The sequence below is a fragment of the Miscanthus floridulus genome, chromosome 7, assembly GCF_019320115.1.
Source record: "Miscanthus floridulus cultivar M001 chromosome 7, ASM1932011v1, whole genome shotgun sequence".
In the NCBI taxonomy this organism is placed as follows: Eukaryota; Viridiplantae; Streptophyta; class Magnoliopsida; order Poales; family Poaceae; genus Miscanthus; species Miscanthus floridulus.
Window position 1 is genome coordinate 98,138,863 of NC_089586.1, and position 27,440 is coordinate 98,166,302.

General features: G+C 43.6%; 1 protein-coding gene across 3 annotated transcripts; it reads left to right on the forward strand.

Annotated features, from left to right (window-relative positions):
• Positions 1-27,440, forward strand: LOC136463918 (elicitor-responsive protein 3-like). 3 transcript variants are annotated; one of them, XM_066462888.1, is made up of 7 exons: positions 149-224; positions 774-3,583; positions 3,662-3,763; positions 3,873-3,980; positions 4,069-4,137; positions 4,350-4,538; positions 6,582-6,609. In XM_066462888.1, the coding sequence occupies exons 3-7, from the start codon at positions 3,714-3,716 to the stop codon at positions 6,592-6,594; spliced, it is 429 nt and encodes a 142-aa protein (XP_066318985.1). In that variant the 5' UTR covers positions 149-224; positions 774-3,583; positions 3,662-3,713; the 3' UTR covers positions 6,595-6,609. The 3 variants fall into 3 exon arrangements, 2 of the variants coding, with proteins under 2 accessions (XP_066318986.1, XP_066318985.1); XR_010761115.1 differs by lacking the exon at positions 6,582-6,609 and having other exon boundaries at positions 4,350-4,640; XM_066462889.1 differs by lacking the exons at positions 3,662-3,763; positions 3,873-3,980; positions 4,069-4,137; positions 4,350-4,538 and adding exons at positions 6,888-7,002; positions 27,247-27,440 and having other exon boundaries at positions 1-224; positions 774-839; positions 6,582-6,708.

The window sequence follows — 27,440 nt, forward strand, 5'->3', positions numbered from 1 at the left end:
CAGCCTCCGCCTCCGTCTCCATGCGAGGCAGCCAGCCAGGTAGCCAGACGCGTATAAAGGGCAGCCAGAAATTCGGATCCACCTGTCTGCGTCTCCGTTCGTTCACGCCACAGGCAAGGCGCAGGGGGTTTGCGGTGAGGGAGAGCGAGGAGAGGACATGGTGCACGAGACGCTGGAGGTGCTGCTCGTTGGGGCCAAGGGCCTCGAGAACACCGATTACCTCTGTACGCATCGGCTAAATCTTCAACATAGTCCTTTTTCTTTCTCTTTATTTGCATGTGATTTGTCGTGGTCTATTGTTTCCATGGGGATCGGAGCTTCTGGACTAGTAACAATTGGTCAATTGCTCAGCTAACCTTGATTGGTCGATGTATTAATCATTAATACTATTATCGCATTGCTAATGTAGATTAATTTAACTAATCATGTTACTTGTCATTCTTCGTCCTTCAGTGGGAAGTGTTAGAAAAAATGATTTTATGAGCGATTTTGTTTGTAGTTCAATGCTTACGTGAATTGTTCGCACTTGTTCTTGTTAGCATAGGAAGCCCTCTGGACATTGTGGATTTCAAATATGCTTGTAGATTTCAGGTTCGTCAATTGTGGATTTGTAAACCCGAAGTTAGCAATAAGTGCTCAAATTTTTTGTTCAGTTGTATCCCCCCCCCCCCCCCCCCCCCCCCCCCCCCCCAAAAAAAAAAAAGAAAGAAAAACAAAACTCCAATACTGGTGAGATTCGTTGTGATGAGTATTTCCTTGGAACGAACCCGCAGGTAACATGGATCCATATGCAATTCTCAGGTGCCGTTCACAGGAGCAGAAGAGCAGTATTGCAACTGGTGGATATCTATTTGATTTGTCCTCACAACAGTTATTTTATCTCTCTGTTCTGAGTATAGTTTTTTTTTTCCAAACATTTGGATCTTTTGCATTAGGAAAAATGATTTGACCTCAATCTGGATATTAGAATTCAGAAGTCCACTGAAACATTGCATTCTCTCATACAATATGTTTTGTTGAATACTGTAATTAGGTAGTCCATAGTATGCTTAAAGGATAATACACGTCACGTAAAAAACTGTATTATGATGCAAGTCAAATGATAGTGTAACATAGTTTCAGGAAGTGATTTGCCTTTTAAAAAGGAATTAGTTCATATATATAAGATAACTCATCACTTAGATAAACAATACTGAGAGGGCAGTAAAGTAGTGCTAACAATTAGCAAGTAATTGTAAGGTAAAAATTTCCCTTTTACATTGTGTTAACCTTGTATCCTGGTCATAGTCACATAAAACGGGTCGAAGCCATCGACCCTGGGCCCGGGTATGCGGGGTAATTTTCGACTCCACAGTGTAAAATCCTCTTGGAAGTAGGATACCATGTTCCTCGACCCCGTCGGCCTGGGAACTTTGTGACTATGAACCTGGTTTTAATTCCTAATTAACGCAAATGATTCATAATTGTCATGCATATCAGCATATCTTAGTAAAAATAGATGAGAGAATTCTTTATTTGGCACTGAAACAAATCGCTCTTCCGTATTTGGCACTGGAAATTTTGAACTTCCTTATCTAGCATCAACTTAAAAATTCCTTCCGTATATGGCACTTCCGTCCATTTCAGGTGTCCCTCCGTCAGTTGACCAGCAAGACCATGTCAGCTTTTCATTAGAAGTACCAAAATGCCCTCGGTCTCATGTGTCCGTCCGTCTCCCCTTCTCCCCGTCGCTCCTCTCTCGGTCTCTCCCGTCGCTCCTCTGTTCTGAAAGAGAAACAAGAGACACCTCTCAAACCGAAACCCTAGAGAGAATGGAGGCCGGAGGAGATGAGGATGGGGAAAAGGAGGCGGCGGCCGCCGGTGCCCAGGAACTCGCGGGGCGGGTCCCCCAGCTCGAGGCGCCCCACAGTCAGCCAAGCTCGCCCCATGGTCGTAGATCGAGGCGCGGGTCCGGCGGGGAACGCGGCGGCGTGGCGGGCTCGCCGCCCGATGCTAGCCCCATATCGCGGCGCGTGGTGCGCGGGGGGGGGGGGGGGGCAGCCTCGCCCGGCGGCATTGGCGGCGGGGCGCCCTCGCCCGATGGCACGGGGTGCAGGCCGCGGCGTGGCAGACGCGGCGGGGCGAGCTTGCCCACCGGAGCACCGGCCAGACCGCGCGGCGGACTGGCCGTGGCGGCCTCCCCAAGCAGCAGTCCCAGTGGCGCGAACTCGTCCAACGGCGCGGGAGGCGGCCGCTGTCACCACCACGCGGCTTGCGATGCCGGAGCCCGTCGTGGAGAAGGCTCCGCTGCCACCGAAGAGTGAGTACTGCGGCTCTTCCTTTCATCGATTTCGTATGTAGGTGAGCACTGGATGGAACCTCTGCTCAGATTTCTGTGGCGTGGTGTTTTTCTTGTGCTAATCGATTGCTAATCTATTGTTCACTTTATCTAGATTCCTTAACCAATTACGTGGCCCGGTGGGCATTTTGTGGACTCAGAGCAAGTTAGGAAAAATGGGGTACCCTGAACCAGCTTTGCTTTCTAAAAATTTGGTTGCCCTTCATTTTTAGTTATAGGAAATAACTGAATAGCTACAAACATTACTATGAACCAGTTACCAGTATTTGATATTTCAAGTCCAAATTAAATATGTCACTGGTAAAACCTCTAGTGATACTTTCCATTGAAAGGTGGGAAAGTAACGGTGCCTGAATTTGTGGGTACTAGTTAGCTTACTTCCTCTAGAGCCATCTGAATTTTGTTGTTTGGACACACAGAATGGATACAGATACAAGTTACTTGCTCAAAATTCACCTTCTTGGCAATCCAAAGAAAAGTAGAAAGGATGTGAGATGTTTTTCCTTGGAGAAGGTTGTAGATGCTGATTTCACAAATTATATGGACCTTGTTGAATCCATTGTTCAACAGTATCCTCCGAGGTACTTGGAAGAGAGCTTCAACAATTGGATCAAGTCTCACAAATCCATGAACTTAGATGACTTGATGGACAAGATTAGGCAAATGGTTATGACGAAGTGGCATCAAAGGAGGATGATTGGATAGAAACTAGATGGATTGATTTTGCCACACATAATCAAGGAGCTTAATGAAAAGAGTAGAGAACTAAACTTGGAAGTGCTTGAATGTGGACCACATGTTGCTGAAATAACTGCACTAGGAGGTAGTGCCTTCAGATTTGTGGTTAACTTGGAAGATAGAACTTGTTCTTGTCGAGAGTGGCAAGTTTCTGGTCTTCCATGCAAACATGCTCTTGCATTCATCACAGCTCTTGATAATGGTAAAATAGAGATGCATGTGGACTCTTACTACTCCATTGAAAAATTTAGAGCGGCCTATGCCCAACTAATACCTGCTATGATTGATAAGACACAATGGCCTAAATCTTCCCATGGGTTTTTTATGCATCCCCCACTATTGACACCCATAGCTGGTAGGCCCAAAACTGAGAGGCATAAAGGTGGCACTGAGAAGAAAAAAAAGAAAGGGCCAGCACCAGTGTCCTATTTGCCTGGACTATGGGCATCATTGGCACAATTGCAAGAAAGGCAACCCGGCTGACATTGAAGCTATGAAGGCTGTGAGGTAAGAAATGTGTTCATATTTTGCTGCATCAAATAATTTGCTACAACCCACTTACTAATCTCTTATTGCTCAATGTAGAGAACCATGAAAGAAGAAGGCAAAGACTACAAAATCTGCTCAAAGTTATATTATGCCTTTAGAGGATGAAGTACTAGTGCTATCTATGTCTTTTCCACCTAGGTAAATTTCTAAGTACAAAATTTGCTTACTTGTGCTCACTTGTGCTGATTTCTATGTACAAAATCTGCTCGCCTGTGCTGATTTGTAATTATATTGTTTGATAACATAGTCAAAGCTTGGGAACTACAACTAATAAGTCTCCAATTAAGAAGATAATAAGTAAGAAGAAGAGAAAAAAGGCTGACTCTACATCTGGACCTTCAAAGAGTTTAAACTGGTATTAAGATCTCTTTTCTATTTTATTTAACGAAACATGGTTTCCAATCTAATTAGAGAACCTAATTACCAATCTTCTCTCACCATAGCCAAAGCATGGAGACTACAAGCAAGCAAAATGAGAAACATGGTAACTCTAGCTCTAGAGCATCAAAAAGGTAACTCACTATCTTCACACTGGAGAGTGTACTTAACATAGTATGAATTTGCTTGTATATATGTACATGTGCTGGCATCCTGTATATATGTACACTAGAGATGATCAACTCCGTTGTCTTTGCTCTATACAGACAACCTGTACATATATATCAACTTTTTTTTATAGTGAGTTACCACCGGATGTCATCCTAGTTTGAATGTACATGTGTAGGTCAAGAAGCGGCTCCAATCAACCCGAGCCAATTTCCACCGAATTTCAATCTCCATCAAAGGAGAAGGCTAAAAGGACCAAGAAACAGCTTGCTTCAAAGCTGAAAAAAATTGACAGCCCTACAATGGGCACCAGAAACAAAACAGCTAACCTTGCTAGTCCTGCAAATAGCACAAGAAGCAAGAGAAGGTTGAGCTTGTGATTCTCTATGTAGATGTGCTTGGTAATGTGTAAGGCATATGCTCTATGAACTGTAATGTGAACTTAGACCCTCTATGTATGAACCTTCATATGTTTATGTTTATGAACCTGGTAATGTATGCATAACTTGGACATGTGAACTGTAATGTGATTCTCTATGTAGATATGCTGACAATGTGGTTAGATTTGTGAAGCTTGTGCATCAAGTATTGTCGGTGTTTTAGACCGGGGGGTCCTCAACCAACTAGTGAATTTATTTTGCGTGTTCCCGATTCCAGATGGTGATGCAAAGAGACACAAGGTGTATACTGGTTTGGGCAATTCGAGCCCTACGTCCAGTCTAGGAGATTGATCTTGTATTCCTTGCACCGAAGTGCTCGTAGTAGGGGGTTACAAGCTAAGTGAGAGAGAGAGCTAGTCCCAGGTCTTGGCGGGGAGTGATGCGGGCTGCTTGAGACGTTGCTCTCAAGCGGCGAGGTAGTGCGCGTGTTACAGAGTGTTGTTCTTCGTGAGAACTTGTCTTCTCCCCCAGAAATAGCCCAAGCCCTTTCCTTATATAGTTTGAAGGGAGGACCTGGGCAGTACATGAGCTAGCTATACGGCGTCGTGCGAACAGAGGCGGCGTGTCCGAGCCCTGTAGCCTATTCCTGTGGCGGCGCGGTCGTCGGAGTGGTCCATCCTTGGAGCACTGGGGTGGCGTGCTGGTCATATCTGATCCTGTGCGTCGTGGGAGCTCCAGGACTGCCTCGGAGCGGGTGCGGCGGTCGGCGTGCGGGTCGCTGTGGATTGACTGTATGCGAGGCCGAGGCTCGGTCGGTGCCGAGGCCGCATCGCGGTGGGGGGGTCTCAGCAGGCACGAATCCCGAGATGGCCGAGACCCCAGTATAGAGTGCCGAGGCTCGGAGGCGATGATGACCCAGACCAGGCTACCCATGTCACGTTGTTTTCGAGGCGGGGATCGTGGGGCACAGTGTAGTGCGGGCGCTGATCGTGGGCACAGCGTCGGAATACAGTGGCCGGTAATCCCCGCCGTGCCCTGCCTTAGCCGGTATGGCGTTGATGTGACCTCATGTCCCGTTGGCCATTCCGCGGTATTGAGCCGTCGTCCGGCTGAGATTGCGGGAGTGGTTGACATATTAATGGGACATGACGTGTGTCGGGAAGACCGGTCGAGGCGGGGGCGACGGGCTATGGGCAAGCCAGCCTCGAGCGATACGGAGAATGAGGCCTCGCGCGAGACGAAGATTGGTCTCCTTGCCGAGGCCTTCCGTGAGAGGCCTCGCGCGAGGCGGAAATTGCGTCAGGACGCCGAGACCTCCTGTGAGAGGCCTGAGGCGATGCGAAGAGCTGGGTAGGCTCGGACGGGGCTGGTGATGAGCCCATGGCTTACCCTCTAACTTTGTTGTCGATGGGATTTAAGTGCCTCTTTTGGTGTACGCTCGGGGTACCCCGTTTTATGGTACCCGACAAGTATATTTGGTATATTTGTGCTTTCCTTATTTGACATTATGTCCATTTATTCTTTTCCTATCTGGCACTGCATGTTCCTGTTACATATAAGGGCATATATGTCATTTTAGGTGGCACTTGACACCGTTACTGCCTGAAATGGACGGAAGTGCCATATACGAAAGGAATTTTTAAGTTGATGCTAAATAAGGAAGTTCAAAATTTCCAGTGCCAAATACGGAAGAGCGATTTGTTTCAGTGCCAAATAAAGAATTCTCTCAAAATGAGATAGATAGGGGTTCCATTCTTATTGCAGTGGCCTTATCTGTCTCTAAAATGCAAAAAGGAGCATGCTATCTTTTTGACATTCAAGTACTTATATAAGACCTCTACGGTGCTGCTGATACTAAGTCCCTATTCTGCAGCACTACTTTAGCGGTACTTTTCAGCGAACAAACAATATTTTTCTCTCACAACAAATCAACATAAGCTAAATTTCAGTGAAATGAACAGTATTTTCCTGTCACAACAAATTATGTTGTTTCAATTCTGCTAGCTACACTAACATGATCATACATGCAGGAAAAGGAAGTAGCCCTGAGTGGAATGAAAACTTTATCTTCACCGTGTCTGACCGGACCACAGACTTGTTGATGAAGCTTATGGACAGTGATACAGGCACAGCAGATGACTTTCTTGGTGAAGCAATGTAAGTACACACTGTAATTCGTGTCTGCAATTCTACTTTCATTTTTTGGAAGACAGCAAGCAGCTGTCCTGAAGTTGCTATTCTTACTTTTTCCCTTATGTTAATGTAACTCAGCAAACTGTAGTGTTATTTGGTGATTTAAATTTTAAAGAGTCCTGCTGAATTGTTGGTTTTCACAGGATTCCATTGGAAGCAGTGTATACAGAAAGGAGCATTCCACCAACACTCTATAATGTTGTGAAAGGTGAAAAATACTGCAGAGAAATCAAAGTTGGTCTCACATTCACTCCTGAGGTAGTTTCTAGAAATCTGCCTCTATGCTTATATTTATATATGAATGTTCAAATTCTTGAATCTAATTTTAACTTCAACGCCTTTTGTGATGTGTACTGTCTACATCCATTCTCTTTTGATTGCCATTTTTGGAAGTTGTTACAGTCTCCAATATCTGAAAATTGACCATAGTTTTCTAGGCGTAATTAACAAGACAGAAGTTATATGTAAGTATTCTTAAGAATGAATCCATCAACATTAGTCTTCTATGAAAAATATAAGTACTTTCCTTTTTTCCTCAATATATGCACATGTTGCCATGCATATAGAAGCATTGGTTGGTATCTACTTCTATTATGAATGAAGCAAGTTATGAACATTGAAATTATGAATTTAGCAGTTAGGTACAGTAAATTGTAAGGTTTCATAATCCATTAGCATTTCAATCTACCACCTGCTTGTACATCATGGTGAAAATATCTTTATATACCTTTATATAAAAAAAAACATTGGTGGTGGTGGTGGCTGGTTCTACATGAGGATACTTGTGTAGTGATTTGTGTACACGTATGTGTGTCAGAGGATGCATACTGCATACAGGATTCTCCACTTTGTACCCATGTGGTTCCTTCTGGTTTAATCCTTTGCATAACTTGGGATAAAATAGTGTTTGGATTATTAAGAAGTTTTTTTTGTTGAATATAATGCATCTTCTGTTATCCAAATTTCTACTGATTTCTGTTAATTACACGAAGAAAGAAAAAAGATTGCAAAATGCAAACTACAAAGGTTTCCCCTTTTTTGTACCCAGTCTCGGTCAAGCATTTCTTTCGACGAGTATAGCATTCTGGCATCCCTGTTGTTGAATCAATACATGCTGTGATGAGTTCCCTAACATTTAGGTCTACTCCATAACTGAACATAATAGCCTCAGCGTCCGTATGGTGTCTACTGTCGCCATGTGATGCCATGCGGGCAATGCAGTGGTGATGTTAAGTACAAGTAATTATACATCTGTTTTGAGATACAGTTGGCTGTACTGCACTTTTAAAGCTAGCTACTGGACCATTTTCCTGAAGTATTTTCACTGGATATGCCACTTAGGAAGTTAGGATAGATTCACCTGGAGTCCCGAAAATAATTTTTTGTTTTCCTAAGGTCTGTTTTGGATAAGTAAAAAACTATTGCTCTTTATTGGTCAAGAATTGCTCACATGGAACCTGTTTGCCACGATAGGCTGCAAGAAAAACTATGCTCCTCCGCTGTGTGCGTCTGGGCATGTTTGATTCTATGTTGTGGGGCTGTTGTATTTGCAATTTCTTTTCCTCTACTTAATACAATGATACTCAGTTTTCCCGAGAAAAAAAATCTGATGCTTTTCAGTAAGGGTTATTCTTTATGTAGGATACTCGCCAACCACTAGTAGAGAAACAGGCTGTACTCCCGGTTCTCAACCCCCTTCAGTCCCGGTTTTGGAACCGGGAGCACGAATCCAGAACTAAAGAGCCCCTTATTTAGTCCCGGTTTCACGCCCAGGACTAAAGGTCTACACCTTTAGTCCCGGTTGATAATACCAATCGGGACTAAAGAGGCCTCTCGGCCTGGCCACGTGGGCCGGCCCGGTTGGTATTACCAACCGGGACTAAATGTTTTCTTTTTTTTTTCTTTTTTTTTGTTTCTATTTTTAATTGATGATTTGTTTTGGTTTTTGAATAGGTTTTCGAATACGCATTCTACGCTGCTAATAATATACGTATTCTACACGTTTATAATGTTCGAACATTTTATACAAACTAAAGTATGAAACTAACGTATATATTACATACATATATATATATATATATTGTATGTTATTTTATATATGTATATATATATATATTACAAATAAAGCTTGCATTGTGTATTCTATTATATTCTTGGCATAACAAATTCACTCCATCTGGTTTGGCTTTCATGTTTCGTTCACGTCATTGTAGAACTCACCGGTGGGGTTTAGGACCTGGTCATTATGAAATCCTGCTATGGTCTCTTGAATTGCTTTCAGTTGGTCACGTCGTATGACTTTTTTCTTCAACCATAGAGTCTTCTATAAAAGTTAAAGAAAAAGTATTAATATATAGGGAAATTTTGTTGTAGGACACCGCTAAAATGCATAATATGCTGATGGACACTGCCAGAACGAGAATTTGTCCAGAGACACCATAAATTCGAGGTTCTTTGCCCAGACACACCGCACCGATTATTTTAATCATTTCTCAGATCCGCGGAGAGTGAAGGTGGGTGAAATGACTTTTTTCCCTCGTCTTCCACCTCCGGTTGGTCACTGATTTTTGCTATAACACATCGCCGCCGCCTTTTCTTCTCTGGCGAGGTCTCGTCCTGCTCCCCAGCACCAGCGAGCCTGCCGCCACCTCGTGCAGCGTCGTTGACTCGTCGCCACCTAGGCATCTCATGGTGGGCCAAGCACGGCGTGGGGGTCCGGCGCGGGCTCGCTGGTAGGACGGCGGTGGGGTCGGGGCGGCGGCAGCGCGTGCTACGCGTGATGGCGAGAGGGCCTCGGCTGGAGGGGAGCAACAGCCAGCCGGCAGCATGGTAGGTTGGAGCGGCGGCGCTGGCCGCGCGCTGCTTGCTGGCCCGTGTGGGCTCACTGGCAGGATGGTGGCGGGGTCAGGCTGGCGACGGCATGTGCTACGCACGAGGGCGGGAGGCCAGCGTCGGGTCAACTTGACCAAGCATTCCGTGTTGGCGGCGATGTGGTGTGGCATGGCTTGATGGCGGATGAGGAAAGGCTGGAGATGGCCGGAGCAGAGAGGAAGGCGACGCCGTCCATAGAGTCTGCGGATGCCGCTCTCGGAGACGAGATGCCTAGGTGGTGGTGAGTCAACGGCTTTGCACGAGGTGGCGGCGGACACGCCGGTGCTGGGGAGCAGGACGAGACCTCGCCGGAGAAGAAAAGACGGCAGCCATGTGTTACAGCAAAAATCAATGACCAGCCGGAGGTTGAAGACAAGGGCAAAAGAGTCATTTCACCCGTCTTCTCTCCGCAAATCTGAGAAATGATTAAAATAATCGGTGCGGTGTGTCGGGGCAAAGAACCACGAATTTACGGTGTCTTTGGGCAAATTCTCGTTCTGGCGGTGCCCATCAGCATATTATGTATTTTTGCGGTGTCCTGCAGCAAAATTTCCCTAATATGTGTGTGTGTTGGTCACGTGATTACTTATATATATGAGCAATAAAAGAAATTGTGAATATATGAATATATTTATATAACGTACTTTGAGGTTTTCTTCAGGAGTTTTTTTAGTATGCCATGATGAACTCGTAAACATAGTATCCGCAGTACTTGTTCCCCTGTTCTTGCCTCAGAACCCACTTTTACGAGAAAAAAGATCCGGTGAATTGAAAGCATGCATGGTGTTAATTGAATTATATATATATATATATATAAATGTAGCTAGTACTTACTTTGTGTGCGATTACATCTAGGGCGCTTTGCAATGTTTCATGTGGTGTTCCTCAATGAAACTTTTCCAAACACTGCGTTCAATAAAATAAAAAATTAATTTGACCTTTAATAATTATTACAGTTAAGAGATCGGGGCATATATAATTGCTAAAGAGACCAAATTACCCTTGGATAATATCTATCATGTCTTGGTACTCTGTTTGCTCTTTTCTTAAATGAGTCTAAGATGCTCAACCGACTATTGGCCATATCGATGACCATCAATATCCAGTGATTGCTGCATATATTTTTATACACAAATATGATCGACATTAACTAGAGTCAACATATATATATATATGGGAGATAGCTTAGCTAGTAAGTAAATAACTGAACAAATGTCTATATGATCAACATTAATTATTTAATACTCACTTGAAGTTGTAGGGGAAGAGTATGTCCTTATTTTGTTGGTTCACTAAGAACCTCATGAGATTTTTCTCGAGTTCAGCTTTCTATTGAGGCGGGGGATTAGGGTATTTGAATACGATATTTGGATCAACGAAACCAACATCATTATCCTTTCTCTTTCTGAGTTCTGTCATCTCATATCTGCATATATAAAAATATAGTGTGAGGATATATAATTTATATATATACATGTAGCTTTATATATATATATATATATATATATATTAATAGTAGAAAATAATCACACTTACAGACAATAGCAGCTAATGAGACTTTTGTCGAGAGAGTCCAGGTGGCATAGTTGGTGTAATTCTGAAAACTCGACATATATAATGTCATCGCCATAGAAGTAATGTTGGTTTCTAACTCTGACAGAAACAAAGGTCTCTCCCCGTTCACACGATGCCATATACCACTTGTTTAATAGGTACATTTGCGTACCCAGTTCACCTAAGGCCTCAGGGTTGTATAGACTCTTTTCATGTTCAAATTTCTTCCAAGGATCTACTTTTGGAGCAGATGGTCCTTTAGCGAGCACTTAGGTAAGGTCCAAACCGGTATCCTCGTAAAACCAAGCCAGATCCTCAAAATCAACGTCCAGTACGTCTAAGTTTGAACCATATTCATTACGAATGACAAGAGGGAGGACTGATTGTTGCGATTGTTGTCCGAGTTGTGCAACACCTTTCCCTGCTCTAGTCTTTTTCTGCTTCGCCTCAAATGACTTGGTGAGAGAGCGGTCGTAGTCCGATTTTGGTAGGATCTTTTGACATTCCCGCTTTTTTAGTCCACCTTCTTTCTTAGAAGATCTGGAGGTAGGTAGAAGTACGGTTTCTCTGGGTTCTCCCTCGCTTCTCGTTGCTTTCTTACTTTTTCGAAGAAACTGCTCACATCTTTTTGTACTGCAGCATTTAATTCCTTTTCACTTTTCTCATAAGCCAGTTTTTGAGGAATAACTTGATAAGAGGAGGCTTTCTTCTTTGCCGGCTGGTGGGCCAACGGCTTCATTTGCGGGGCGGATCTCTTAGAAGCTGGCTGCTTCTTGGTCATGAAGGGAGGTGGGACAGCCGTTGGAGACCTCCTTGGAGGCGTTGGAGACCTCCTTGGAGGTGGCGGCGGTGGCGGTGTTGCATAATCATTGCCTGGAGCACTATGATGATCTAGAGATTGAATAATTGGACTTAGGTTGGCGGAGGCCCTGCTGTGCGAGTACAAAATAGAATAATTAGGTATAAGAAATTGTTATTATTAATCATGCAAGTCAATAGAAAATTAGTGAAAAAATTATTTCGTTCACTTTTGTCCGCACCTATTGTCTGGCAGTTGAGGAAGCGGCGGTGGACTAGAGACCATAGGAATAATGATGTAGCGCTTGCGCCATAGTATGAATGTCTTCTCTGCTTCTTCTAGAGTCTTCTCCCCATCACCTCCTGGAATGTCAAGAGCTAGATCACTAAAACCTTTGTTAACTCTATCCACTGAGACACTAACATATCCAGGTGGTATTATTGCCCCATGGATTCTTGGTGTCTTGGTTGGATCTGGAGGAGAAAAAACACCGAGAGCCACCATGATTGTGGCATTCCCTTTTGAAATATGTAGCTCACATAACATAAACGGTGCAGTGATGTCATATAGGGGAAAACTTAGCATTGCGTCATCTTGATTTGACAACTCCGTAGAAGCGCAGCTGCTTTTCAACTGATCAGAGGGGCTAATATTAATGTTGATTCCTAGATTTGATGCCTGCCTTAGGGTACTCATTTCTATTTGCACTTGCTTTATGATTTCGTCCTGCATTCTAGCTTGCATGTCTTTTTCGCGCTCCTGTGCTTGAAGCAACGCCTCCCATGACTCACAAACATATTCCTCCAACCTGCTGATCTATGCTGCTTCCTCATCCTTCCTTCTCTGTCGGCTTCTATAGGTATCTCTGTCGTTAGAGAAACCATGCTCCCAAGAAATGTTCTGTCCTAAACCTCTCGTTCGGCCACTGTGTTTAGCAGTCCCGATGGCATACGTCAGTTCATCCTTCTCTCTATTGGGCCTGAACGCACCAATAGCTTTAGCTTGTAGAGCATAAGAAAATATTTGTGTTGCTCTTTTGAGTTTTGGACCATGAACCAGCTTCTCGGTCTTTAGGTCCAGTCTTCCCCCATGAGCAAAAAACCAAATCTTCGCGCGTTTGGACCAATTAAGTGATTCTAGTGTGATACCCTTGGCAAGAATGTTCGCTTCCATTTTCCCACTTAGGAATGGTAGTCACGTAGCCACCTGATCCCATGCCATGGTGGTATACCTTCTATCGGGCATTCTCTTGGTTCCTTTTCACCCGTTCCTCATCCTCTTCCAATGTCTTGTACTATACAAAATCATTCCAGTAGGGCCTCAACTTCGCAAGTGGGCCACTAGTATTGAAATTGGACGTTAGGTTCTTCTTAACGTATTTCGTGTATAGGGATTTCTTCCAAGTCTAAAATTGTGTGGCCATCTTCTTCATAGCCCACTTTTGAACTAGTTCCTTCAATTCATCATCATTGATAGCAACATAATCATCCGCTTGCAACGTGAAATGTTGAAGGATATCATCCCAAATTAAATTCTTATCAAGATCAAAGACAAAACTAACATAAAGCTCGTTGATCTTTTGCTTCCATTCATGGGCACTGATCGGAAGTCTGTCCCTTACAAGGCACCCATAGTGTTGCATGAATTTCCTTGCATGTGGACCAAGTGGTTCGCCTGTCTCGATATTGAATTCCGATATTATGTAGCTCCCCTCCAATGGCTTTTTCAGGCCTCGAATATTTTTGCTTTTCACCGTTGTGGTCATCGATCCAGAGGGCTATGTATAAAAAAGAATAAATAAATATCATGTGTACACATAATAGATGATAGATATTCAAATATATATATATAATATTCAAATATATATATATATACCCTGCCAGTGTTTTCTTGCATAATATTTTCTTGGTTATCTTCAAGAGCCAGGTATTGACTCCCGTCATCTACATCCTGCTGGTCACCATCGGCCAATTGAGTGCCGGTGTTGATAATATCCATCATTTCTTCATCCATGTTGTCTCTCGGGGCAGCCATCTAGCTTTAACACCACTAGATATATCTATAAAAAATAAAAACTATATCTATCAAATATCCATCAAATTCTAGCTCAAAAACATGTTTAAATAAATAACCATCCGTACTAGTTGACCTTGCTTACATGATCATCTCGGTGAGCATTTCTCAACCGGACGACACCGTACTTAGCCACGGAAGAGCTCTGATTCTACAAGGAAGGGAACACGGTCTTCCACGACCGTTGCCGCTCTCCCTCGTAGAATCAAAGCTCCTCCTTGACGTCTGTTACCACTCGACAGAGAACATGCTAGCCGAGATGAACACGGTCCGCCTACGTGATCAACTAGTACGGATTTTCTATAATTTTCTAACTATTTTCTAAGTTTTTCATTTCATGGAAAAATTAATTCTAAAAAATAAAAGGCATGATTTCTAAGTATTTCATTTCATGGAAATTTAATTCTAAGTGACCTGCTCGACATCGGCGAGCTCGCGGGCGTTTTATGGAAAAATTAATTCTAAGTGACCTGCTCGACAAAATTAAGAAAAAACACACGCTCTCTTGACCTCACGCATCTTCTAAGATCACGTAAGCTTCCATACTAGTTGACCTTGCTTACGTGATCATCTCGGTAGATATTTCTCCACCGGACGACACCGTACTTGGCCACGGAAGAGCTTCGATTCTACGAGGAAGGGAACACGGTCTTCCACGACCGTTGCCGCTCTCCCTCGTAGAATCAAAGCTCCTCCTTGACGTCTATTACCGCTCAACAGAGAACATGCTAGCCGAGATGAACACGGTCCGCAAGTTCAACTAGTATGGATTTTCTATAATTTTCTAACTAGTCCGCGCTAAGGAGGTGGAGGTATGCCCGCCCGAGTACGAGAACTACATGCCCTGCTACTACAACGTCACGGACGCCGTCGAACATCTCGGATCTAGGGGCCGGCGTCGTCATAAGCTACCACGCAAAAAGAAGGAAACGACAAGACACCGGGCCGTGCCCATGCTCCACTAAGCTCGATGGCTCAGCACAAAATCGCATTACAAGATTGCTGGCACGAGGGCTCGACACACGCATCCATCCGATTACAAAAGGTTGGAACAATTAATCCATCATAAACGGATTATATATGGTGGCGGCGGTGGCTCATATCCAAGGTGTCAAACGTGAGGTCCAGCTCCTGCAGCCAAAAAACATTTTAGAGACTTAGACTTTACTAAAAAACAGTAATAATCTGTTTCATTACAGGCCGATGGTAAATATGGCTGCCCATCCATTTGTACACTACATCTCACAGAGCCTAGACTCCACATCCTACTAATCGTATAATATTTCTACCTAGCAGGCTAGCACTCTGTAATGCTTTTATATTGGCACTGAGACTTGCCATGTAGCAAACAAGGTAACCATCGCTGTGACATGTAATATTTTGTATATATAACTATGCTTCCTGCATTGTACTTGAATCTATCAAGACTATCATGCTTGCTACCATTACCACTAATATTACATGTTATTGTCACCACCATAGATTTGGGCCAGTTTAGAATTTAATGTTTGTTCAGTGTATAGCAGAAAAGGTAAATCAATGGGTCAGTCGGGTAGTCAAAGCTCTGCCAGAAGACGGCGGACGAGTTGGAGGAGCTCCGTAGCATGGCGATGGTGTCATTGGTCATGGGGTCCAAGATCCGACAGATGTGCTATCTAATTTTGTAAAATAGGAAGTTGGCTATTCCTTTATTTTTGATGGCCATATATAATCAAACAAAGCTGTTGTAGATCTCTTCTTTTTTTTAGAAGTTTTCTAATTTACAAAATGGCTAAATAATGGAATTTGTCAACTAATTTTAGCCAAGCTGTTGGAGTTGCTCTAATAGATTTTTTATTTACATGATAGAATATTTAGTGCTATAGAAACCATCTGAGATGAAGAGCTTGGACTGTCATCCTCTCTCAAATGTGCAAACCCTACTGCTCTCTTTGGACTTGTGATCTAATGGTGATGGGAATTGTGTCAGGCACACGGTACAACATCCGCGTGGAATGATCACGTTATTATTGAGCCGACACCGGTTACTGGAGACTGTTGAGTGGTGAAGTCAAAACAAAAAATGCAACAAACACAAGATGGAGCCGAGATGATGGCATACAGAATCCCAACAAAACGCAGTCACATGTAGCATGCAGCGAAGGACGTAGCGGAGGCCCGTGGCCATGGCATGACTCGACGCCAGCTGCCCCAGGCAGCTCGCACCGGCGGGCGCCTGCCTTCTCCGACTCTCGGTGGCGGTGCACGCTGGTAGTGGACCACGCCACGCCACGACGTGTCAACTCCGATGAAAGCGAATCCACCAACGGACAATCGGGGTAGGCGGCGATCGTAACGTATCTAGTGCCATACAGCAGCAAGCATGATTTTTCAAACATAGCACGGAGAGGAGGATGAAGAAGGGGATGAATTGGAGGAGATAGACACCTCGAAGAACCTTGAACCGCTTGGGGGCGAGGTGGGCCAGGGACAAGGACGATGCCAGGCGTGCGCTGGCCGGTCGGAGAAGAAGCGTGCGTGCGCATGGGGCCGGTGGGGGCGGCGCCGCTGCTGGATCCGGTTGGAGAAGATGAGGTGACGGAGAAGAAGGCTTCGGCTACTAGATCTAGTTGAGAAGAAGGCGGCAGAGACAGAGAGGAAGAGAACTAAGGGAGAAGGGCATGGTTTATAAAGGGGGACCTGTAGTCCCGGGTGATTGTTAGAACCGAGACTAAAGGTTCTTTAGTCTCGGGTGATGGTTATAACCAGGACTAAAGGTCTGACCTTTAGTCCCGGGTGTAGCCATGGCCCAGGAGTAAAGGGGATTTTGGCAGGCCACGAAAACGTGGCCCATCTTTAGCAGTCCCGGATGATGGTTAGCACCGAGACTAAAGGTTCTTTAGTCCCGGGTGATGGTTAGAACCGGGACTAAAGGTCTGACCTTTAGTCCCAGGTGGTTGGTCCACCCGGGAGTAAAGGTGGGCTGCAGTTTGGCTTCCCGCTAGTTTGTAGAAGTTTTTAATTTTTTATATATTTCTTTTATATAAATATGAAGAGAGTTGTTAATTGCCTAGTAAATAAAATATTAGCAAAAAAATACAAAAATAATTCCGGGACCTAGTTTTGTATTATTGTACATAAGAAAAATCTGTAACCTAAACTCTTTTGTTTTACCGTATAAATATTTAACATAGTGTAAATAATAATCATAATTTTCACCATGCAAAAATGTACTACTTAATTAAAATCATTAAAACTATTGCTTTTCGACAGGAAATTAGTTTTCACATCTTATTGACGTTGATTATTTGTTTTTTCATCACATATTCTCCACAGGAAATCCACCATCAAGCAGAAAATTCATTTAAATGGTAGAAAATATGAATACACGACAGAAATATGAATACACTATATATATATCAAGCGGGCACAATAGTGAACTTCTTAACGTATATCCCTTGGTTATGATCGAGCCGTAACCAAGGAGTGTCCTCATCATTTACCTAGATGCTTGGGTCTTTGTTCACTGTGAAGGGTGGAATTCGGTCATCCTTTTCATAATCTTCTGATATGTCTGGCTTGTCTTCAATTCCGACGATGTTTCTTTTCCCTAAAAGAACTATGTGGCACTTTGGCTCATTGATTGGGTCGTTGTTGTTTTTCCATCTCTTTGGTTTTATAGACATGTCCTTGACATAGAACACCTGATTCACATCCTTGGCAAGGACAAATGGTTCATCTTTGTATCCAATATTGTTGAGGTCCACGGTTGTCATTCCATACTAGTTGTCGACTGCTACCCCGCCTCTAGTCGCCTTTACCCATTGGCACTTGAACAAAGGTATCTTAAAAGTAGGTGCATAGTTTAGTTCTCATATCTCCTCTATGCGGCCATAATATATTTGCTTATTTCCATTAGGGTCGGTGGCATCTATGCGGACACCACTGTTTTGGTTGGTGCTCCTTTTATCTTGGGCTACTATGTAAAATGTATTCTCATTTATCTCGTACCCTTTGTATGTGAGGATATGCCACGATGGCTACCTAGCCAACAAATACAGTTGCTCATCAATACTCTCATCACCCTGACATTCTTTTCGCAATCAGTCGCTGAAAGTTTCCATGTTGAAAGCTCTAGTTTGGTTTTGGTAAATTGATGAAACTCCAAGTGCTAACCTAGTTTATCAAGTGATCATGAGATAGGTAGCACATTCCAAGTGATGAAGCAAATGAAGATCATAGCATGATGGTGATGATCAAGTGCTTGGACTTGGAAAGAAGAAAGAGAAAAACAAAAAGCTCAAGGCAAAGGTATAAATAATAGGAGCTATTTTGTTTTGGTGATCAAGACACTTAGAGAGTGTGATCATATTTAGGTTTGATAGCCGTACTATTAAGAGAGGTGAAACTCATATCGAAATATGGTTATCAAAGTGCCACTAGATGCTCTAACTCATTGCATATGAATTTAGGATCTAGTGGAATGCTAACACCCTTGAAAATGTTTATGAAAATATGCTAACACGTGTGCACAAAGTGATACACTTGGTGGTTGGCACATTTGAGCAAGGGTGAAGAAGTTAGAGGTGAAAAGGAGTTAGTCTTGCTAGTCACTAAGTGACCGGACGCTGGTCTCTATAGGACCGGCGCGTATGGTCAAGTGTGGTAGCATAGACACCAGTGTCGGTCAATCGACCAGACGCTGGGTCATGGACTGATCGAACGCTGGCGAGGTGAGTCCGGTCCTGTTGTTGGACAGTGCTCAGAAGCTAGGGTTTCTGACCGGACGATGGAAGGGTCCGGTCGTGCATGACCGGACGCGTCCGGTGGGCAAAAGGCGTTTCTGGAACCTTACTGGAAATGTCCGGACGCTGGTGGTTCAGCGTCTGGTCAGTTATAGCACAGTGTCCGATCAACTCAAGTTACCGTTGTAGTCGGGACACATGGCGGTCATCGGGTGACCAGACGCTAAGGTCCAGCGTCCGGTCAACTTGACCGGAGCGTCCAGTCAGCCCGTGTTGTGCCCAGTGAAGGGGTACAATGACTCTATTTCATGGGGGCATCTATTTAAGCCCCATGGCCGGTTGAAGCTCATACCTTTGGCAATTTTCATTGACATAGCAACCTTGTAAGCTTAGCCACAGCCCTCCCACTCATCTCCATCATTGATTCATCATCTTTGTGAGATTGGGAGAGAATCCAAGTGCATTGCTTGAGTGATTGCATCTAGAGGCACTTGGTGTTCATGTTTTGCTATGGATTTTGCTTGTTACTCTTGGTGGTTGCCGCCACCTAGATGGCTTGGAGCAGCAAGGATCGTCGAGCGAAGGTTGGTGATTGTCTCCGGCTCCGATAGTGGTGATTGTGAGGTGTTCTTGACCTTTCCCCGATGGAGAGCCAAAAGGTACTCTAGTGGATTGCTCATGGCTTGTGTGATCCTCATCTTGTGTTGGTTGTACGGCACCCTATTGAGGGTTTGGTGTGTGAAGCCAATTAGCGCGTGAACCTCTAAGTGAGTGAATCGCCACAACGAGGACTAGCTTGCCAGCAAGCAAGTGAACCTCGGTAAAAATCATTGTGTTCATCATTAATTCTAAGGTGATTGGTCTTCATTGTTATTCATCCTTGTGATTGATTGGTTTCTTCATCTACATGGTGGTATAACCTTCTTGATCACTCTCATTACATTATCACAAACTAGTTGCCAAGCTCTTTAGTGTACTTAGTTGTGAGAACTTGCTTGCTTGGTTGGTGTGGCTCTTTAGTTAGCCTTTGAGAGCACACTAACATAGAGTAGTATCCTAGCTATTGTGTGAATAGATACTATCTAAACTAGAATTGTGATAGGTGGCTTGCATTTGAGTAGGCTAGCACAACACTTGCTTCGCCTCATAATTGTCTAACCATTGTGTTAAGTGTTGTTGTAGAAATTTTTATTTGGCTATTCACCCCCCTCTAGCCATTAGGACCTTTCATATGTGCTGACGCGTAATCCAAGCTTCAGACTTCCCTAGAAATTCAGATCGGAGCAACTCTTTATGTGTCTCGATATACAGATCCACTAAGGAGGAGTTTTATAGAACTGTATAGTGTGCTTTATTAAAATAATTGTCTGACGTACCAATATATGTTTTCTTCCCTAGTGTCCCCTCGTGTCGTGATTTAGGAACACCAATCAGGTCAAGGTTGGGAATAAAGTCAACACAAAACTCAATGACCTCCTCTGTTCCATAGCCCTTGGCGATGCTTCCTTCTGGCCGAGCATGGTTGTGAACATATTTCTTTAGGACTCCCATAAACCTCTCAAAGGAGAACATGTTGTGTAGGAACATAGGACCGAGAATGCTAATCTCTTTGACCAGGTGAACTAGGAGGTGTGTCATGATATTAAAGAAGGAAGGAGGGAACACCAACTCAAAGCTGACAAGACATTGAACCACATCATTCTATAGTTTAGCTAGATCCATTGGATCGATTGTCTTCTGAGAAATTGCATTGAGGAATGCACATAGCTTCATGGTGGCTAGACGTATCTTTGGAGGTAGAATTCCTCTTAATACAACTGGAAGAAATTGCGTCATGAGCACATGGCAGTCATGGGACTTTAAATTTAGAAATTTCTTCTCTAGCACATTTATTGTATCCTTTATATTTGAGGAGAATCCAGATGGTACCTTGATGCTTGCTAAGCATTCAAACATGCTTTCCTTCTCTTCTTTGCTAAGAGTGTAGTTGGCAGGACTTAAGTAATGGCGTCCATCATCTATCTTCTCTAGATGTAGGTTGTCTCGTTCTTTCAAACATCGTAGGTCCTATCATGCTTCAAGTGTGTCCTTAGGCTTCCCATACACACCCATGAAGCCTAGTAGATTCATATAAAGATTCTTCGTTAGGTGCATCATGTCGATCGCGCTACGGACCTCTAGGACTTGCCAATAGGATAGCTCCCAAAATATAGACTTCTTCCACATGGATGCGTGACCGTCGGTGTCGTTCGGAATAGGTTCGCTGCCATGTGCCTTTCCAAATACTACTTTCATATCCTTGACCATATTAAGTACATCCTCACCAGTTCGGTTGCCCAGCTTGGTCTGGTGGTCTGCCTTACCTTTAAAATGCTTGCATTTTTTCTTAGGGGGTGATTCACAGGAAGAAATCGACGATGGCCAAGGTACACGACCTTTCGACATTTTTTTTCAAGAATATACCTTTAATGTCATCAAAACAGTGCATGCATGCATTATATCCCTTGTTTGATTGTCTTGAAAGATTACTTAGAGCAGGCCAATCATTGATTGTTACGAACAACAATGCTCGCAGGTCAAAGTGCTCTTATTTGTGCTCATCCCACACACGTACACCTGATCTGTTCCATAAAAGTAGAAGTTCTTCAACTAGTGGCCTCAGGTACACATCGATGTCATTGCCAGGTTGCCTTGGGCCTTGGATGAGCACTGGCATCATAATAAACTTACGCTTCATGCATAACCAGGGAGGAAGGTTATAGATACATAGAGTAACAGGCCAAGTGCTATGGCTACTGCTCTGCTCCCCAAAAGGATTGATACCATCCGTACTTAAAGCAAACCTTAAGTTTCTTGCGTCATTTGCAAACTCCGAGAATTCTCTATCGATTGCTCTTCACTGGGACCCATCAGCAGGGTGTCTCAACATATTGTCTACCTTACAGTCTTCTTTGTGCCATCGTAATAACTTTGCATGGTCTTTGTTTCTGAACAAATGTTTTAAGCGTGGTATTATAGGAGCATACCACATAATCTTGGTAGGGATTTTCTTCGTGGGACGTTCACCATCAACATCACCAGGGTCATCTCGCCTGATTTTATACCGCGATGCATGATATACCGGGCATGCATCTAACTTCTCGTACTCCTCGCCACGGTAGAGGATGCAGTCATTAGGATATGCATGTATCTTTAGGATTTCTAATCCCAAAGGGCAGACTACCTGTTTTGCTTCGTACGTAGTGACGGGCAATTTGTTATTCTTTGAAAGCATCTTCTTTTGGATTTTTAGTAACTTCCCAAATTCCTTGTCAGATATACCATTCTTTGCCTTCTATTGCAGCAATTCTAGTGTGGTACCCAATTTTTTCTGTCCCACATCACAAGTTGGGTATAGCAATTTCTTGTGATCCTCTAGCATATGCTCGAACTTGATCTTCTCCTTTTTACTTTTGCATTCTCTTTGTGCGTCACGAATGGCCTGACCAAGATCATCAGCGGGCTCATCTTCTGCCACTACCTCTTCTTCAGCTTCCCCATTGTAGTCTCATTGAAGGCACCATATTCAGCAATAATGTAATCATCGTCCCATTGTTCTTCTTCACCTTCTTCTATTACAACCTCGGTTTCTCCGTGCTTCGTCTAACAAATATAGTTTGGCATGAAACTCGACTTCAGCAAGTGTGAATGATGACTCATTGAGCTAGCATATTCATTCAAATTCTTACATATGGCACATGGGCAGCACATGAAACCATCGTGTTTGTTTGCCTCGGCCACACGTAAGAAAGAATGCACGTCCTCAATGAACTCTTGGGAGCGGCGATCAGCATTGTACATCCAATGCCGGCTCATCTGCATTACATGGCATACATACCATATTAAAACCTAGAACATAATTAGTTAATTATACGACATGCATGCCACCACACAAGGTATTAATTTATGAAAGTCTTGCTACAATGTAGACAATCCCAACTACCACTAAAAAAACTAAAGCTAAAATGCACTTCAGCAGCATAAGGATTTCGTGACCAATTCCAACTAAAACAGACAGATCATGCGTTTGTTCAACATCTATGGGCTTCTTCTACAGGATCACTGCCTCATCAGCCACCGTAGCCGCCTGTGCAAGAGAGATTTGCACGTGTTCAACATACTCTTCCTCCTAGTACCAACCTAAACATCCAGTGCCATCCCACTGAAATTAAAACAAAAAATGAGAACTTTAATCACAATCATCATGAAAATAAGTATAAATTAACAATAATCATTAAATGCGACAAAATAACTCACATTGCGATCCAGACACTTGTAGAAGATACGATCCTTGTTGGGACACTCCTTCCTCACCCGGTACTCCATCACAATCTTCTCCTCACACTTGCCACATGTAATGAGAAGGAGGTCCGGCCTCAGTCGCTTTGGAACCCGATGAGAGGCCAAGGACCCGGAAGCAGTTGACATCTACTCTCTATACTCATTTTTAATATAATATAAATTTCTCATTTTATAAACAAATAAAATTAAAAAAACTCTAAAATTCTCTATATCTCTAAACCATGAAGTGTGCTATGCATGCTAGAAATAAAAGCTGAATACTAGTTTTGAATAACTACTTTAACCTTCCTTCATCCAAATATGCAAACTTTAAAGTGATTTTGAGCTTAAATGGCTTACAAATAAAAAAAATCCACCATAAAAAACACATATATCTAGTCCACAAAATGAGATATGCTACTGATGAAACATGAGAGTATAAAGTTGGTAACATTTAGAACCGAAGAATCGATGGAGGAATTGAAGAAATCTTGTGATTACCAGCGATGAGGAAGAAGAGAGGCCAGCGATGAAGCAAGAACACTGAGCTCGAAGTGGCTCGGGTTTGGGGAGGAAGAAGGGCTATATAGGAGGGGACCATTAGTCCCGGTTGAAGACAGAAACCGGGGCTAAATGTCCCTTTCTAGTCCCAGACGGAGCCTCCAGCCGGGAGTAGACTTTTACTCCCGGTTGGAGGTACCAACCGGGAGTAAAAGTTAACCTTTAGTCCCGGTTGGTAGCTCCAACCGGGACTAAAGGTCCCCTGCAGCAAAAGCCTGCCGCCGTAGCCGTTGGGCAGAGACCTTTAGTTCCGGTTGGAGCTACAAACCGGGACTAAATGTCTCTCTAGTCCCGAGCACGAAAAATACCGAGACTAAAGCCAAATTTTAAACTGGATCAAAGGTCGTTTCTCTACTAGTGCAGCGGGGTCTCCCAGAGGACTTTGGTGGATGGAAGCAATCATCTTAGAGCTAGATGTTTTAAGGTTGCACCAGAGCACAGCGACAATTCATGCGCTTGGACTTGGACCTTGGAGCCTTCAGCCGTTGAATACTTCATGCTAACGCAGAATTCAGTCGATTTGGCTTCTTTTGATTATTTCAGAAGAAGTGTTCTTAGTGAGTTTCTACTAAAGTTAGCTTCATCTTGTTTTATATTCCGTATTGGAAATTTTAAGGCCGTTTGTGATCACTGTTTACAACAAGAAGTTTTGCTTCTACTTCTCACTATGCTTTTTTTTTTTAAGTTTTGAGTGGTCCATCTTTGTCTTCAACGTTTGGGAAGGTGTAAGCCAGTCGCAGTATTGCAAGACAGGAAGAATTTCTCTTGCAGCAACATCGTTTTTGTGGTCCTTGAACAAAATTGATCCCTTGACATGTCCAGATGAGTGTAGCCATAACTTACTTCTCCGGTTCCGTAAAGCAAGTCGTTTTGGATATTGACACGGTCTAAAAAAAAATTGACTGCTACTTTTTGCTATAAAATATAGTCAATATATACTTTTATAAAATTACATCTCGAGACGAATCTACTTACATCACTTTCATATTTTCAAATTCAACCTAACAGAATTCATTTATAGTCAAAGTTAAAAATATTTAACTCAAGATAACCTCAAAACAACTTACTTTAGGGAATCGGATAAGAAACTGATAGATCGTACTTGCCTTGCCTTCTTTCATTCTGTTGGTGTAGGCTTTGGAGGTGTTTTCTTTTAGGCAGGAGTCTTAAGACGAAACATTATAACCTAGCAAGAATACATCATCTTAGAGTGGTTAGTTGACCAGCAGTCCAGCATAATTATTGCGGCACTGCTAGCGTCCGGACGTCCGAACACCCACAGCTGCAGTCTGTTTTCCCGTGTCCACGCATAGGCCTATGCCAGCCGGACGTTGCTCACCCGCGCCTACGTCTTGCGTGGCCACGCGGTGGCCCGTGTCGGAGAACGTCACCTACCCACGCAGGGACCACTCGCGCCCCCTTCCGCTTCCCACGCACATCTCATGTGCAATACCCGATCTACTTTTAAAACATTCAGATGTAACACTTGCAACATACCAAAAAAGGCAGACAAAACACTTGAAATATGCGTCTGAAACATTTGCAAAAAGCACTTAAAATGATTGCAAACACACAGAGTGGGAGCTCTCTGCACTGGGTACGCCAAACATATGCAACATCCAAATAAAACACTTTTAACATAAGTGTGAAAACATATACAACATCCAAATAAACACGCTTGCAACATACGTCAGAAAAACAAATGAAACATTAGAGATAGACTCTTGCAACATATGTGTACAACCATCGCAACATCCCGATCTACTTTTGCATCATCCGTATGAAATGCTTGCAACATACCTCTAAAACACTTGAAACATTTGAAATGTGAGCTTGCAACATGCGTTTTCACCCTTCTTCCGTGCGACATAGAGCAGAGCGGGGAACAGATGGTTCCGGCTAGCCGACAGCCGAGGATGGTAGCATGGCCTGGCAGCGTCCAGCTGCGCCTGTGCCTGGCCAGCGACGCCTCTCCTGGGGGTGCTCCCGACGATGGCCGTGAGCGGGAGGTGGACGCTGGGCCGTGGCGTGCCGGAGGCGGAGGTCTTCCTCCCCGTGGTGGAGCCGGCAATGGCGGTCGAGTGGCTATAGTCTCCCTCCCCACGGGCGAGCAGCAACACTGGTTGATTGGCAGGTTTGCTGGCCGCAGCGAGCAGCCCCAACGGCGGAGAAAGCGAGTGAAGGGCGTGCGGTGCGGTGGAGGTGCCCGCGGCTGTCGGTGCTGGGTGGGGAAAGTGTCGCTCTCTTCTTTTTAGTAACCGTGTATATGCCGTGAGGGGAGGAGGACTGTGGGTGCCGGCCGGCCTGCAGGCCTAGCTAGAAGCATCCGTTCGGATGGATGCGGGATGGTCGCACGTGCTGGAGCATTAGCGTAATTATTGAGTAGTACATTTTTTATGTATTTTCCCTAGGTAGCAGTCTGCTAATTGGGGTTTGATGTAATTGCTTCTCTGGCATAAACGGTCTGTTCGTTTATTGGTTTCAGTCAGAGCTTATCAATCATGATACAGTGTTTTTTTCTCATAACAAACCAGCACCAGCCGGACATATCAGCCCAAAAACCAACCAAAGAACAGGCTGAAAAACTCTACTCCTGCTTATTAATCTATGCAGGGCTTGTACTGGATCTTTCAAAAAGAAAATCTTCGTAAGGCCGGTATTGAATTTGAAGCTGCACTGCTGCGGAACAGCAGAAGGCCTCTGGTGCAAAATGTGCAACCACCTTCTCATTGGGATTGTGATCTGCATATATATGGCCGCGCTGGCAATTTTTCTACATATACATACTGAATTCAGTAATGCTGCCACTTCCGGCTTCAAACCTCGGAAGCAATTGAACGAATTGGTGTTGTTACTGTCATTTCGGACACTGAAAGACCATCTTCCTTTGCTTTAGGCTTTGTTTGTCCCGAAAGGAGGAATTTTGCATGAACAAGTACATTCTTGAATGAAATTCCCCGTTCCAGCAGGAACTAGTAATTTCAGCCCGTGTTTAGTTGAATTTTGAAATTTGGGTTACTGTAGCACTTTCGTTTTTATTTGATAATTAGTGTTCAATTAGACTCAAAACGTTCGTCTCGCGATTTCCAACTGTGCAACTAATTTTTTTCATCTATATTTAATGCTCCATGCACGAATCGTAAGATTTGATGTGATGGCTATTGTAGCACTTTTTAGGACAGTCCCAATGGTGCATTGACGATGGTTTCTATCCTCATTAAATGACTTGCCACGTAGGCAAAATGCTGACATGGCAACGTAATTAATGAAGAAAAAGAGCAAAAATCATAGAAATGGTTTCTTCATGAAGAAACCAGGTCTACTCTTGACCCAATGCAACCATGAAATCGCCATTGAGGAGAAACCACCAGTTTCTAGGGAGCTCGTGTCACACTTCTATTGGAGGAAAAGATAGAGTTGGGAGAGAGAAAGAGAAAATAGTTATTACTCATAGAAATCACGGGTTGAAAAGCAGTACTTTTTTTTTTGTGCGATATCCTATATTATAGAAACTATTAGTTTTTTTTTTTGAACTGCCCTTACTAATTTAGATTTGGAACTAAACGTGACCTCATATTTGTTTCTTTATTTAATGACAAGACGTAACAGAATGTCACTGTCTCAAAGACAGTGCGCCACGGGCCTGCAGCTGGTGAGATGAGACAACTCACCAGAACTTCATGAGACCTGGGCCTGGCCAGGCCCCATGTCCCTGTGCTTCTCTGATCTCAACACACGCGGGAGTGTCACAAGGGCCCTCAGAAGTCAGAAGTCACCGCATCCACCACCGCCAC

Excerpts from the sequence above, each read along its gene's own strand:
- LOC136463918 (XM_066462888.1), top strand. The coding sequence starts at position 3,714 with ATGCCTTTAGAGGATGAAGTACTAGTGCTATCTATGTCTTTTCCACCT. Across the intron at positions 3,981-4,068 it reads CCTTCAAAGAGTTTAAACTG|CCAAAGCATGGAGACTACAA; the intron begins GTATTAAGATCT and ends CTCTCACCATAG. Across the intron at positions 4,138-4,349 it reads AGCTCTAGAGCATCAAAAAG|GTCAAGAAGCGGCTCCAATC; the intron begins GTAACTCACTAT and ends GTACATGTGTAG.